The sequence below is a fragment of the Aquarana catesbeiana genome, linkage group LG06 (assembly GCF_042186555.1).
Source record: "Aquarana catesbeiana isolate 2022-GZ linkage group LG06, ASM4218655v1, whole genome shotgun sequence".
Classification (NCBI taxonomy): domain Eukaryota; kingdom Metazoa; phylum Chordata; class Amphibia; order Anura; family Ranidae; genus Aquarana; species Aquarana catesbeiana.
The window spans coordinates 75,474,269-75,487,590 of record NC_133329.1 but is presented as its reverse complement, the minus strand read 5'-3'; the positions used below and the strand labels follow the sequence as shown (position 1 = coordinate 75,487,590).

General features: G+C 45.5%; 1 protein-coding gene across 1 annotated transcript in view; it reads right to left on the bottom strand.

The window, feature by feature from the left end:
* The window catches only part of LG06H16orf96 (linkage group 06 C16orf96 homolog), a 62,687-nt gene that overhangs the window by 24,765 nt on the left and 24,600 nt on the right, over positions 1 to 13,322 (bottom strand). The window contains exons 7-10 of the mRNA XM_073636239.1: positions 11,475 to 11,560; positions 10,707 to 10,817; positions 8,394 to 8,468; positions 2,871 to 3,035 (exon numbers count right to left, since the gene is read on the bottom strand). Coding sequence (XP_073492340.1) covers positions 2,871 to 3,035; positions 8,394 to 8,468; positions 10,707 to 10,817; positions 11,475 to 11,560 — 437 coding nt within the window. The remainder of the gene's footprint in view (positions 1 to 2,870; positions 3,036 to 8,393; positions 8,469 to 10,706; positions 10,818 to 11,474; positions 11,561 to 13,322) is intronic.

Below are 13,322 nucleotides of genomic sequence, written 5' to 3'. Positions count from 1 at the left end.
TTTTGGTTTATAAACAAACCCCCTACTGTTCAGGGTAGTGTAACTCAGAATCTACTGAAAGGATCACAAGGATTTGTTTCATAAATGTACCCCTAGGGGTCTAATTATTACCACATTACACATTGATCTCTATGGAAGTGCAAAAGTTACATGAAGTCTATGTATGTTCCCTAGACGTCTGATGCTGTCATAGCAATAGCTGTCAGGTATTGTTGTGATTTAATCATGCGGATCCACGTCTCATCTCCCGGGTGGAAGAATACCACTAACTCGTCTCTTAGTGATTCGTATTGCTCAGTTCTATGAATAAGCCAACACAAAGGGCAATATACACAGATATACACAGATCTAATCAGGAAATAAACATAATACAGTGATCTTTTGTTCTTATCTCACCTCCTCCATTGTGTTATAATGTGACACGTTTGTGACACATTATAACACAATGGAGGAGGTGAGATGGGAACAAAAGGTCACTATATCACTGCTGGGAAACCAACAAACAGCAGAGGTCAGAGGACAAGAAAGGGATCCAAAATTAGAAGGGTTCCATATATAAGGCACTACTGTACCTCCAGTGTGTGACCCCACTGTCTCCAGTGACCTCTGCACCCCGACTCCGCACTCCTGTGACCCCACTGTCTCCAGTGACCTCTGCACCCCGACTCCGCACTCCTGTGATCCCACTGTCTCCAGTGACCTCTGCAACCCGACTCCGCACTCCTGTGACCCCACTGTCTCCAGTGACCTCTGCACCCCGACTCTGCACTCCTGTGACCCCTGACTCCAGTGCTCTGGGTCCGCACTCCTGTGACCCCTGTGTCTCCAGTGACCCCTGTGTTTTGGGTCCGCACCCCTGTGACCCCCGTGCTCCGGGTCCGTACCCCTGTGACCCCAGTGTTTCCAGTGACCCCCGTGCTCCAGGTCTGCACTCCTGTGACCCCAGTGTCTCCAGTGACCCCTGCACTCCAGGTCCACACTCATTTGAACCAAGTGTCTCCAGTGACCCCTGCATTCTGTGTCCACACTTCTTTGACCCCAGTGTCTCCAGTGACCCTCGTGCTCGAGGTCCTCACTCCTGTGACCCCAGTGTCTCCAGTGACCCCTGCAGTCTGGGTCCACACTCCTGTGATCCCAGTGTCTCCAGTGACCCCTGCACTCCAGGTCCGCACTCATTTGAACCAAGTGTCTACAGTGACACCTGCATTCTGGGTCCACACTCCTGTGACCCCAGTGACCCCTGAATTCTGGATCCACACTCCTGTGACCCCAGTGACCCCTGCATTTTGGATCCACACTCCTGTGACCCCAGTGTCTCCAGTGCCCCTGCATTCTGAGTCTGCACTCCCGTGACCCCAGTGTCTCCAGTGACCCCCGTGCTCGAGGTCCTCACTCCTGTGTCCCCAGTGTCTCCAGTGACCCCTGCAGTCTGGGTCCACACTCCTGTGACCCCAGTGTCTGCAGTGACCCCTGCACTCCAGGTCCGCACTCATTTGAACCAAGTGTCTCCAATGACCCCTGCATTCTGGGGCCACACTCCTGTGACCCCAGTGACCCCTGAATTCTGGATCCACACTCCTGTGACCCCAGTGACCCCTGCATTTTGGATCCACACTCCTGTGACCCCAGTGTCTCCAGTGCCTCTGCATTCTGAGTCTGCACTCCCGTGACCCCAATGTCTCCAGTGGCCCCTGTACCCCGACTCCACACTACTGTGACCCCAGTGTCTCCAGGGACCCCTGCACTCCTGTATCTCCAGTGACTCTGTTTTCCCTCCTGTGATAACCAATATCTCCAGTGGCCCCAGCATTCCTGTGCCTCCAGAGGCTTTATGACCCCAGTGCCATCAGTGACCCCAGTTCTCCTGTGCCTCCAAAGACTTGGTGACCCCTGTGCATCTCTTTTGGCCAAGGTGTCTCCAGTGACCACGGTGATCCTTTACCTCCAAAGACTCTGGGGTTCCAGTGACCCAGATGCCTCTTGTGACTCCTGTGTGTCTCCAGTGATCCCATTCTCCCCTGTGTACTCCTGTGTCATGCAGTGACCCCAGAGCATCCTGTGACTTCAGTGCGTCTATGAGAAACCTGAGCCTCTACACAACAGGTACACCCCTGTTTTTCCTGATTTCTCTTTCTCTGGGGACCCCTCTCCATGACAGTGCTATACCTAAGATGTACAGAGAGCAGAGCTGTGGTTGGGACCCAGGAGATCATTCCACTGAAGGCTATCTGCAGAAAACTACAAAAGGGTGGATACAAGACCAGTCAACCTGCAAATGGAGAGAGTACAGCGCTGATCAATGTTTATCACAGGGAACTCCTGTATAGAGGGAATGTACAGAAGATGTTTCACACGGGATTACTGCATTGATCTGGAAGAAATACACAAAGCACACCGAGATTCAAGAAGGAATATACATGCCTCTTTAGAAAATATTTTCTAAGCCCTGGTTTCAGCTTCAAATGTAAACTTTTAGTGAAGTTGTCCTTTAAATATACCCACTGCCCCCTTAGTGTAGCCCACACACTAAAATACGTACCTTCATCCCATCTCCTGAGTTCTTGTATAGCATTTTCAAGAAAACCATCCAGATCCTGTGCCTAGCGCACACCCATTCATCGCTATGGATGGTCCGTGTCCTGCTGGATGGCTTCAGATAGAAGGTTGGTGCTTTCATCCACCTACCACCACCCATCACTATTAGTTTGTAAGGCCACCCATCACAACGATGAATAAAAACTAAGGTCTGGGAGATGGAAGAGCGTGGGCCAAAGCCCAAAGCACAGCTAATAAACAATTTCAATGCAATTGATTGCCCAAGGACCCAATCAACTATATGTAAGTAAGATAAGTAATAAATGTGGTGTTACCTTGGCCTCCAGCCCAGCAAGCAGTTTCTGTAGCATATTCTGCCACTCAGACTCCTGTATGGCCAGTTTCTTGATTAGATCCTCCAACACTGCATTGACCCCACTGATAGCAGCCTCCAGCTGAGAATGGCCCACTTTGGTTTCCAGTGCCCGCTTGTCAGCTTTCTGTCAAGATAAGATCAGTAAATTAGTTGCTTCAACCTCCTGTCTACAGACATCCAAGTTTACTGTATGCTTACTGTATATAGCTTATAATCTTACACAGGATGTCTGCAGATCCGAACCTTCACTTTACTGGAACTTCACTCTATATACTACACCGATCAGCCATAACTTTACGACCAACCACCTAATATTGAGAAGGTGCCCCTGTTTCCACCAAAACAGCCCTGATCTGTAGAGTCATGGACTCGAATAGACCTCAGAAGGTATCCTGTGTTATCTGGCACCAAGCCATCAGTAGCAGATCCTTTAAGTCCTGTAGGTTGCAAGGTGGGTCCTCCATGGATTGTACTTGTTTTTCAAACATATCCCACAGATGAATTTTGAAGGCCAAGTCAACACCTCAAACTCATTGTTGTGTTCCTCAAACCATTCTTAAACCATTTTTGCAGTGTGAGAAGGGTGCATTATCCAGCTGAGAGAGGCCACTGTCATCAGGAAATACTGTTTCCTTGAAGGAATGTACTTAATTACCAACAATGTTTAGGTCAAGTAACATCCACGTGAATGACATGACCAAAGGTTTTCCAACAGAATATTGCCCGAAGCATCACCCTGCCTCCACTGCCTTGCCTTCTTCCTATACTGCATCCCGGCCATTCACATGATATAAATCAAAACGTGATTTATCAGACCAGGCCACCTTCTTCCATTGCTCTGTGGTTCATTTCTGATGCTCACATGCCCACTATAGGCACTTTTGGCTGTTGACACGGGCCAGCATGGGCAGCCCTGACTGGTCTATGGCTACGCAGACCTATACACAACAAACAGTGATGGCCATTTTTTTCTTCTTTCAAGGCATCAATTTAAGGGACAACATGTTTACTTGATGCCTAATATATCCTACCCACTTTCAGATGCCATTGTAACAAGATAATCAGTAGTATTCACTTTACCTGTCAGTGGTCATAAAGTTATGGCTGATCAGTGTATACTCAACATGGTTTTCTCTAGAGCTGCATTACTGTCTATGCTCATCCAGGTATACGCTAGATCTATACATACCTTACAAACTTATATGGGACATCTGCAGATCTGTACCCCACTTAATGGAACATCAGTATATACTCAGCATGGTCTTCTCTAGAACTTCATCAGTATCTACACTCATCTAGGTCCACTCTAGATATATACTTACTTTATAAACTTATCTGGAAGGTCTGCAGACCTGTACCCCTAGTTTACATTTATTTAGAATCTTTTCTGCAACTTGATCTTCATTCTGTGCTCAGCATGGTCTTCCATTGGGCTGCATTATGGTTTCCACTTATTCGGGACTTCTTCACATCTGCACCTCTACTTTACTGGAACCACAGTCTACACTTAGCATGGTCTTCTCTACAACTTCATCACTCATCCAGGTCTACTCTAGATCTATACTTACCGTATAAACTTATCTAAAACTTCTGTAGACCTGTAACCTCAGTTTACATTTATCTAGAATCTTTAGGCCCCTTTCACACTGGGGCAGTTTGCAGGCGTTATTGCACTAAAAATAGTGCCTGCAAACCGCCCCTAAACAGCCTCCGCTGTTTGTTCAGTGTGAAAGCCCGAGGGCTTTCATACTGAAGCGGTGCGCTGGCAGGAGAAGAAAAAATCTCCTGCAAGCCGCATCTTTGGAGCGGTGAAGGAGCGGTGTATTCACCGCTCCTAAACCGCTCCTGCCCGTTGAAATCAATGGGACAGCGCGGCTATACCGCGGCTATAGCCGCACTATACGAGGGGTTTTAACCCTTTTTCGGCCGCCAGTGGGGGGTTAAAACCGCACCGCTAGCAGCCAAATACCATGGTAAAACAGTGCTAAAAATAGCGCTGCTTTACCGCCAACGCCCCCTACCGCCCCAGTGTGAAAGGGGCCTTATTGCACCTAGATCTTCATTCTGTATCACTGTTCTATAAAGCTGCATGATGGTCTACGCTTATTTAGGAATTCTCCAGATCTGCACCTCCACTTTACTGGAACTTCAGTCTATACTCACCATGGTCTTCTCTAGAGCTGCTTCATGGTCTACATTAATTTAGAATCAGAATTGCACCTCCTGGTTACACTCATTTTTGGGGGTCATTTACTGAAACTGGAGAGTACAAAATATGGTGCAACTCTGCATAGTAACTAATCCACTTCCAGGTTTTATTGCCAAAGCTTAATTGAACAAGCTGGAGATAGAAGCTGATTATCTACCATGCACGGCTGCACCAGTTTTAGCAAATCCCCCTCCATATCTCCCAAACAGCTGCAGCTCTTGTTTAAACTAATATGGAACAGCTTCAGTGGTGGCATATAAGATCCAGCTGCCGAATGATAGCTCTTGAACAGTGAAGAGGGGAGGGGAGTGTGCTGCAGACACCAACTACTAATGAGGGAAAAACAGCAGTTGGCTGGAAAATCCATCAAGATGAAGTCTACTAAGCTCAGTCATTATGCATCGGGGAAAGGCTACAGACTGAACATTCCCCAAACCAAAATAAACAGCAGGATTGCGTGAAAGTTCTATGATGTCTCTGGACACCTTTATCAGGTGCACAGCCTGTGTTTACATCACCATGTCATTTACAGTATCTTTGCAGACCTTCTCTAGAGCTGCACCTTTTATCCACACTTACCTTGGATGTCTCTACAGCTGCACCTCCTGTCTACATGGAACTTTTTCTTAACAACAGCTACATCAGCTGTGGGCAGGTGAGCTGTACCTATCAGCCTCTCTCAACCATTTCAAGTATTAATGGGTGTTGGTGGCAGGATTGACCTGTCTGGAGAACCTGTGATTTTGCCTTCAATGTGCCAAGTGACAGATTCTTTAGAGCTGCCTTTTTCAACTTTTTTACTGAGCAACCTTTGAAATAACAGTTTCAGGGAACCCCTGCTAAAAACTACTATATCTACAACTCATGATACATTGGTGTGATGGTCAGTGAGAAGAATGCTCCTTACACTTGTGCTCATTGGGAAGAATTACACCTTGCAGTTAGGTAAAATGTTCATTGGTGTCTGTGGGAACTTATCTTAGAGGTAGAAATTGCTCATTGCTCAAGGAACCGGCTAGCAGCCTCTGAAGGAACCCTAGGATTCCATGGAACCCTAGTTGAGAAGCCCTGATCTACATTCACATAATAGTCCAGATTTGTTGCCTTGATTGCTAATACTAAGCACCTCAAGCTGCCTTAAATGGAAAAATGCCACCTTCCAACTCTCCCTTACAACAGGTCTTTGACTATGTAACCCCATAATGCTCAGCTCTAGGTTATTGCAATAGCGTCTCTTCACCTCTGGGTGCCATCACCATACAGATCCATTCTCAATAGCCAATATACTCCAAAAATATGGATTTTTTCCGACGGATGTTGGCTCAAACTTGTCTTGCATACACACGGTCACACAAAGTTGTGGGAAAATCCGATCGTTCTGAACGCGGTGACGTAAAACAAGTACGTCGGGACTATAAACAGAGCAGTAGCCAATAGCTTTCGCCTCTTAATTTATTCTGAGCATGCGTGGCACTTTGTGCGTCGGATTTGTGTACACATGATCGGAATTTCTGACAGCGGATTTTGTTGTTGAAAAATTTTATAGCAAGCTCTCAAACTATGTGTGTCGGAAATTGTGTGATGGAGCCCACACACGGTCGGAATTTCCGACAACAAGGTCCTATCACACATTTTCCGCCGGAAAATCTGACCGTGTGTACAGGGCATTAGTGTTTTGAATTTTATCCATTGGGCAATGGGAAGCCAGTGGAGGGCTTGGCAGAGAGGGGTGGCAGACACTATACAGTTGGTAAGGTGGATGAGTCTGGAAGTGGCATACATCATAGAATGAAGAGGGGATAGCCTGCGAAGAGGTAGGCCAATGTGGAGGGGGTTACAATAGGCAATGGGCCACCATTGCAACCATTGGGAAGCCTGGTCTAAATCCTAGTACACACTATCAGGTTTTTTTTTCATTGAACGAAAAAGAAAAACTGACAGCTTAGGTTGGAGCCACTGTACTAATGATCCGACGTTAGTACAGTGATCTCTTCTGCTGAGCTATTGCATTCTGACAGAGCACTCTGGTCAGCACTTTTAGCCATTGGGTGAGAGCGCTGATTGGGAGCCGGACGGCTCCTGGTTTTCCAGCATGCTCGTCTAACTTCTGTCGGACCGGCTGCCATACACATGGGCCAAATGTCGGCCGTTTTTTATTTACCCGGCTGCGTCACCTGACATTCGGCCAGTGCATACTAGGCTTTAGGCTGGCCTCAGATGGTATGATTTTTTTTTCTCTTGATTTACCCATCATCCCATCAACACAGTCAGAATGCGTCATTGTATTCTGCCAGCGGAGAGCGCGGGGAGCATTCCCAGCTGGCAGAACACAACGGTTACTGCTATGTGCCCCACTAGGGAGATTTCCCTTTTCTTCCTGTCCAGCAGCCAAAACAGGAAGCAAGAGGAAATCCATGCCAGTGAGGGAATTCCAGAGTGTAACCAGAACTAGAGTCTCAGTTGGAAGATTTTCCCTGGTTTCTGTTCTGGTGACAACCTAGGTATCTTCTTTCACTTTCACTCTCTGTGATAACAGTAAACAGGACAAAGAGAGAAGGTGCATCTCCCTAGAGAGGACACAGACAGCGACAGGTGTTCTAATCCCTCTCCAATCTAACCAAAATAAAAAAACTGGCACAAACTGTATGTAGAACAATCATGCTGGTTATACCCATGTTAATCGATCAATGAACTTGGGTACAATCAGCCTGGCCATACATGGAATCCCAGGTACATGTTTTTGTGTGTGTTTGTCTGGCCCAGGTCTGGCCATCTCCGCCTGTAACCAATTAATGGCTTGATTTTTTAATTAAGTGATTTATGCTCTTCATACTTCACAAGGGCTGCTTCCCATATATATATATATATATATATATATATATATATACTTGTTTTTAATGTCATATTTTTATGCTTTTGATGAAGGCCTAAGGCTGAAACGCGTCAGTCTTTTGATAATGTTATTGCTCAAATAAATATTTTCTATGGAGAAGCTGTCGAGTTGTCGGCCTGTGCTTTCTATGGTTTGAATCTTGGCTGGTCCCTGCTGAACCGGGCAAGATGCGAACCATCTATGGCCGGCTTAAGCAATAATGTGCAGTTGCCACTGAAGTGGCTAAAAGAGGCTGCAGGAAATCAGATACAACAAAGAATGAGACAGGTGAAAATAGGAATTTACACACACAAAAAAAAAAGCTTTAGCAAATGAAATGTCATCCAGTTAGGATTTAGATCTACTTTAACCCCAAGATGCTTCAAGAATTGTACACCCACCAGATTAAGTTCCAACACCAACTCCTCCCTGTTCAACTTCTTCTTCTCCAGTTCATCTAGCTGACTCTGAAACGTCTGCAAAGAGAATAAAGAACACACCATCACTGTGAGTTTTCTCACCACTTTTCACCTCTATTTATAGCCCTCATCACACAATGAATTACAGAAAGCACATAGAGAAGAAAATGTGATTAATACAGTATATAGCTGCAATGAGTAATGTGACCTGGATTCTTAATCAGTATACAGATTCCTCTTTTCTAGCACAGACTGGACAGTCATTACATATGTCATTGTCTTATTGTGCATGTAATTCAACATATCTATAAAATAATTTGATTTCCAACAAAATTTCCCATTTTTTAAAAAAATAAAATATTCTATTTTCTTTGTAGCACCCTCCTCCTAGTAGAGTAGGCTGTTAGGTATAATTAGTTGGCTCCATTGTAATCAGAGGAGCAGGGGTTGATTGTTTAGGGCTGCCCAGTTACTTCTTCTTGTCTTCTAGAGTATTCTAGAATCATAGTGGACGGGCATGCAGCCTGAATCTTTATCTCACTTTAGCCAATCCCTGGGGAGGTGTGCCCAGTTGGTGGTGAGAGAGCCCATAAATGGTGTGAGGCCTGAGCAACAGGGTGCAGAGTCCCTAGGTCCGGTCCTGCTGGAGGAGACATTTGCTCATATGGGGGATGTGCCTCTGGGCAGATTTCTTTAAGAAGTTTTTATAAAGACACCAATGTCCCAGCTAGGCTTAGCTGGAAGGCCTATTCGCAAGCTTGAGTCCAGGGATCAAGTTGGGTCTGGAGATGCTCAATGGAGAGCCTGGAAGAAGTTGGTGGAAAAGAGTCCAGCTGTCCAGTGGTGGTGTGAGTCTACATCTCCTGCACTAGGAAGAGGCTGGAGGATATTGACAGGAGGCAACCATTGATCCTGTGGTTATGTGAGTAAGTGACCCCAGTGTTGAAGAGTTAGTGTATAGGTTTTAAACTTTGGACGGAGTACTAGTCGCCATCAGCATAGAGAACCTGTGGGGCATTCCTTTTTGTTCTGCCAGCCAGAATGTTGAGGAATCCTCAAGTTATTCAATTCTACATTTTATTGGGGTATCCCATGCTTTTATCCAAGTTCATTGTTCCCAATAAAAACCCAAAAAGAAACCCCTAGACCACATGTGTCAAACACAAGGCCCACAGGCCAAATCATGTCGGCTTTCGCATCTTTACTGCGGCTGCATCACACCCCTCCTCCCCGCCTCCACCTTGTCTCAGCGGTCAGCAGCAGAGAGAAGGACAGAACTCCTCTTCCAGATCTTATGCCTCTCTGTGTAGGCTCGTCACTCCCTCCCCCCCCCCATCCCATCTCAGCAGTTTGCAGCAGAGATGAGAACAGAACTCCTCCTACAGATCCTGCACCTCCCTGTGCAGCCGCAGCACCCTCTTGTCTCCACCTTCCCTGGTCCCAGTATACAGCAGACTTCCGCAGCCGTCTCCAGCCCTCCTCTGGTCCTCCTCCAGACCCTGCACTTTCTGCTTCCCAGCTCCACCCCCAGCTTTTTCCCGATAGTAGCACAAGATAAGGGGGGTGCACTGTGATGTAAGGGAGGGTGGATGACTTGACTTCTGATGGTGGGGGGGCTTTTGACATCTGCTTATAAATATTTAAAAAGGAGGGTCATGCACCACTGGTATCATCCACAAGAAACTTGATGGGAGACTGCTGTTTTTGGTCTGCTAACTAAAGAAATAAAGCCATAAACATCAGAAGAAGCTGTGTGTTCTGTCCATTGGGCAAGATGGATGCATCACCATGAACATTTGGGTTTCCCAAGATGTAGCTGAGAAGAGATGCTATTAGTGATGGGTAATCTCCAAGAGCAGCAATTAGAAAATGTTCTCAAACTTGTATGATGAATTGTCCCCCTACTTGCCAAAAAGTCCCCCGGCAATGATGCTGTTTACCACCAGTATAGTGCAACAAAATGACTTCTTGTGTGGACATTCCTTCCTTGGGGGTACAAAGGTCTATGGCTGGGAATGTCGCGTGGAGGCCTATGGCATGGAGTGGGGCACAAGATGGCGGAGGGTTTGGCCTCAGCAGGATGGAAAGTGTTCTAGCCGGGCTGAAGCAGGGGCAAGGGCAAAACCAGCCAACCATGAAGACCCTTTTACAAGCTGAAGTTAGAGGCTAATAGGTTATCATGCACAGCTGCACCAGATTCTGAGTGCTCCAGTTTTAGTAAATCCCTCCCACCCCAATATGTTTAGTGATCTCGTAATAGAACATTCCCTTGACGCATGATTTACGTCGCCTCACCGCAGTCTCTGACAGATCCGCAGCCAGTTTATCTGTCTTTGTTTCCAGTTTTTGGAGGGCCAAGTTCAACTCATGGAGACCATTCTGGAGGGCCTTCATGTCCACCTTGTCCTGCGGGTGAAAAGGAACATGGAATAACTGAAAGCACTCATACTTGTATGCTAATTAAAATAATTAACTTTGTACTTGAAACCAGTGTTATCTTCTTCGACTAAATTAACACTATTTTAGTTGACTAAATACGACTAGAACTAAAACAATTCAGATGACTAAAATACGACTAGAACTAAAATTGCATTTTAGTCAAAAGACTATAACTAAGACCACATCGAAATTTGCCGTCAAAATTAACACTGCTTGAAACAAAAAACTAGAGGATAAAGGAGCATAGCTCCCAACTGTCCCTGATTTGGAGCAATGTCCCTCTGTCCCTCATTCCTCCTCATTTGTCCCTCATTTTGGTCTGATCCATATAGATGTATATAAAATGCACTTTTTATCTATCAAAAAGTGTTTTCCAGCACTAAACCTTTCATCCGATTTCTAAATTGCTGCATTTGTAAAGTCCAAAAGCCAATATAAAGGAATAGTAGTGGTAAAAAAATTATTATTGTACAGGATTTATATAACGCCAACAGTTTGCTCAGCGCTTTACAAAATGAAGGCAGACATTACAGTTACAATACAATTTGGTACAAGAGGAATCAGAGGGCCCTTAATGGAATCTGTATAGTAAGTAATATATCCAATGCTCTGCTGAAAACAAACCTTTCTGTTTTCATTGAATAGTTTCTCCACATCCTGTCTCAGGGTACGTAGCTGCTGCAGCAAATCTTCAGGAACACCATTCTTACCTATAACAGAAAAGGTCAATGAAAATCAATCTACAAAATGATTATAGTGGTTTTACCAGTGTGGAACTAATATCATATTATAAAAATAAAAACAATGTCCCCCCCGGTGTAGATCCATCGTCACTCACGCCGCCCGCCGCCACCGCTGACCCGGGTCAGTGACGTCACAAGGAGGCAGTGCCACCAGGTGAAGTCGCTGGGTGGCCCGCCTCTTAGCTGAACTGTCAGACGGCAGAGCAGGGAGATGGGGGAAGCCTTGGACATGAGCGGAGGTTTTTTGTTTTTTTTCGGGTTCGGCGGTGGCGGCGGGTGTCGTGATTGACAATGGATCTACACCAAGGGACATTGTTTTTGTTATTTTTAAATAAAGGAATTGTCAAAAACTGTCTATGTGTTTTTATTTCTTTTGACACTTTGGTGGGGGGGGGGTCTGGGGGCCCCCTTGTAAAAGTTGGCTTCCAGAGGGCGATAAGCCCCCTGCCTGCAGACCCCCACAACCATCAACCAGGGTTGTGGGGAAGAGGCCCTTGTCCCTGTCAAGATGGGACCCCCAAAGCACCCCCCACGTTGTGGGCATGTGGCCTGGTATTGTTCAGGAAGGGGGGGGCGCTCGCTCTTCCACCCTTCTCCTGGCCTGCAGGGCTGCATGCATGGATAAGGGTCTGGTATGGATTTTAGGGGGGACTCCATGACATTTTTTGGAAAATTTTGTCATGGGGGTTTCCCTCAAAATCCATGCCAAACCTAAGGGGCTGGTATGGATTGGGGGGACCCCGTGCTGTTTAAAAAAAAAAAAAATTGGCGTGGGGTTCCCCTTAAAATCCGTACCAGACCTGAAAGGGCCTGGTAGGGATTGGGGGGGGGACAACCATGCCGTTTTGTTTGACAATTTTTTATTGCCGGCAATGTTTTTTTTCTTGGTGAGTCATCCATTGTTAAGGATGCGGCAACCGGCTTCCCGGCCCGCTCCTTAACAACCGGCTAATGTTAAAGATGCCGGTTTTAAAAATTTACATCTGAACTGCATCTAAATCACAGCTGTACCACTGCTTAGGGAATTCGCAGTGAAAACGGAGGGGAAATTCGCACCGGACATGTGAACCTAGCCTCAAAGTTTTGTAATTGCCGACAAATCCCTCTTTGAATAACTCTCTATTCCTGCCATACATTTATAGATTTTCAAAACATTGTTATACCTCATACACACAATGAGATTATCAGAAGATTGATGGTCCTTTTTTGGTATTTTTTTTTTTTGCATGCTAGAGCTTACTAAAGTTACGAAAATTCTCGTACGACAGAATAAAAATTCGGTGATGTGATGTAATATGTTGTATTGTATTTGTATTATAATTTCAGAAGAATACTGTACTGATGAAACGAAAATCTTACAATCTGGTATCGTAGGAGAAAAATGTTTGTGCTTGTCTCATCGGATAATTTCTCATGAGTTGTCGCGATCGACTCTCGGAAGCTGTGTACCAACGATCAGATTATCATACGTTCGCTTCGAAAGCAGTATTTGTTTGTATGATTTTCTGGTCGTGTGTACGGGCCTTAAGCATGAACATTTGTACAAACATTCATATGGAAATTCTCAGTACATTCAATGACTTTATGAATGCCATTCAAAAGAAATTTACTCGCCTGAATAATAACCCCCTACAATGTTAGAAATTCAATTGTTTGAGAAAACCGTTCTATCCTGCTCTTACAAATGTTCTCATCACTGCAGTTGAAAACGAATATTGTTATGACCCTA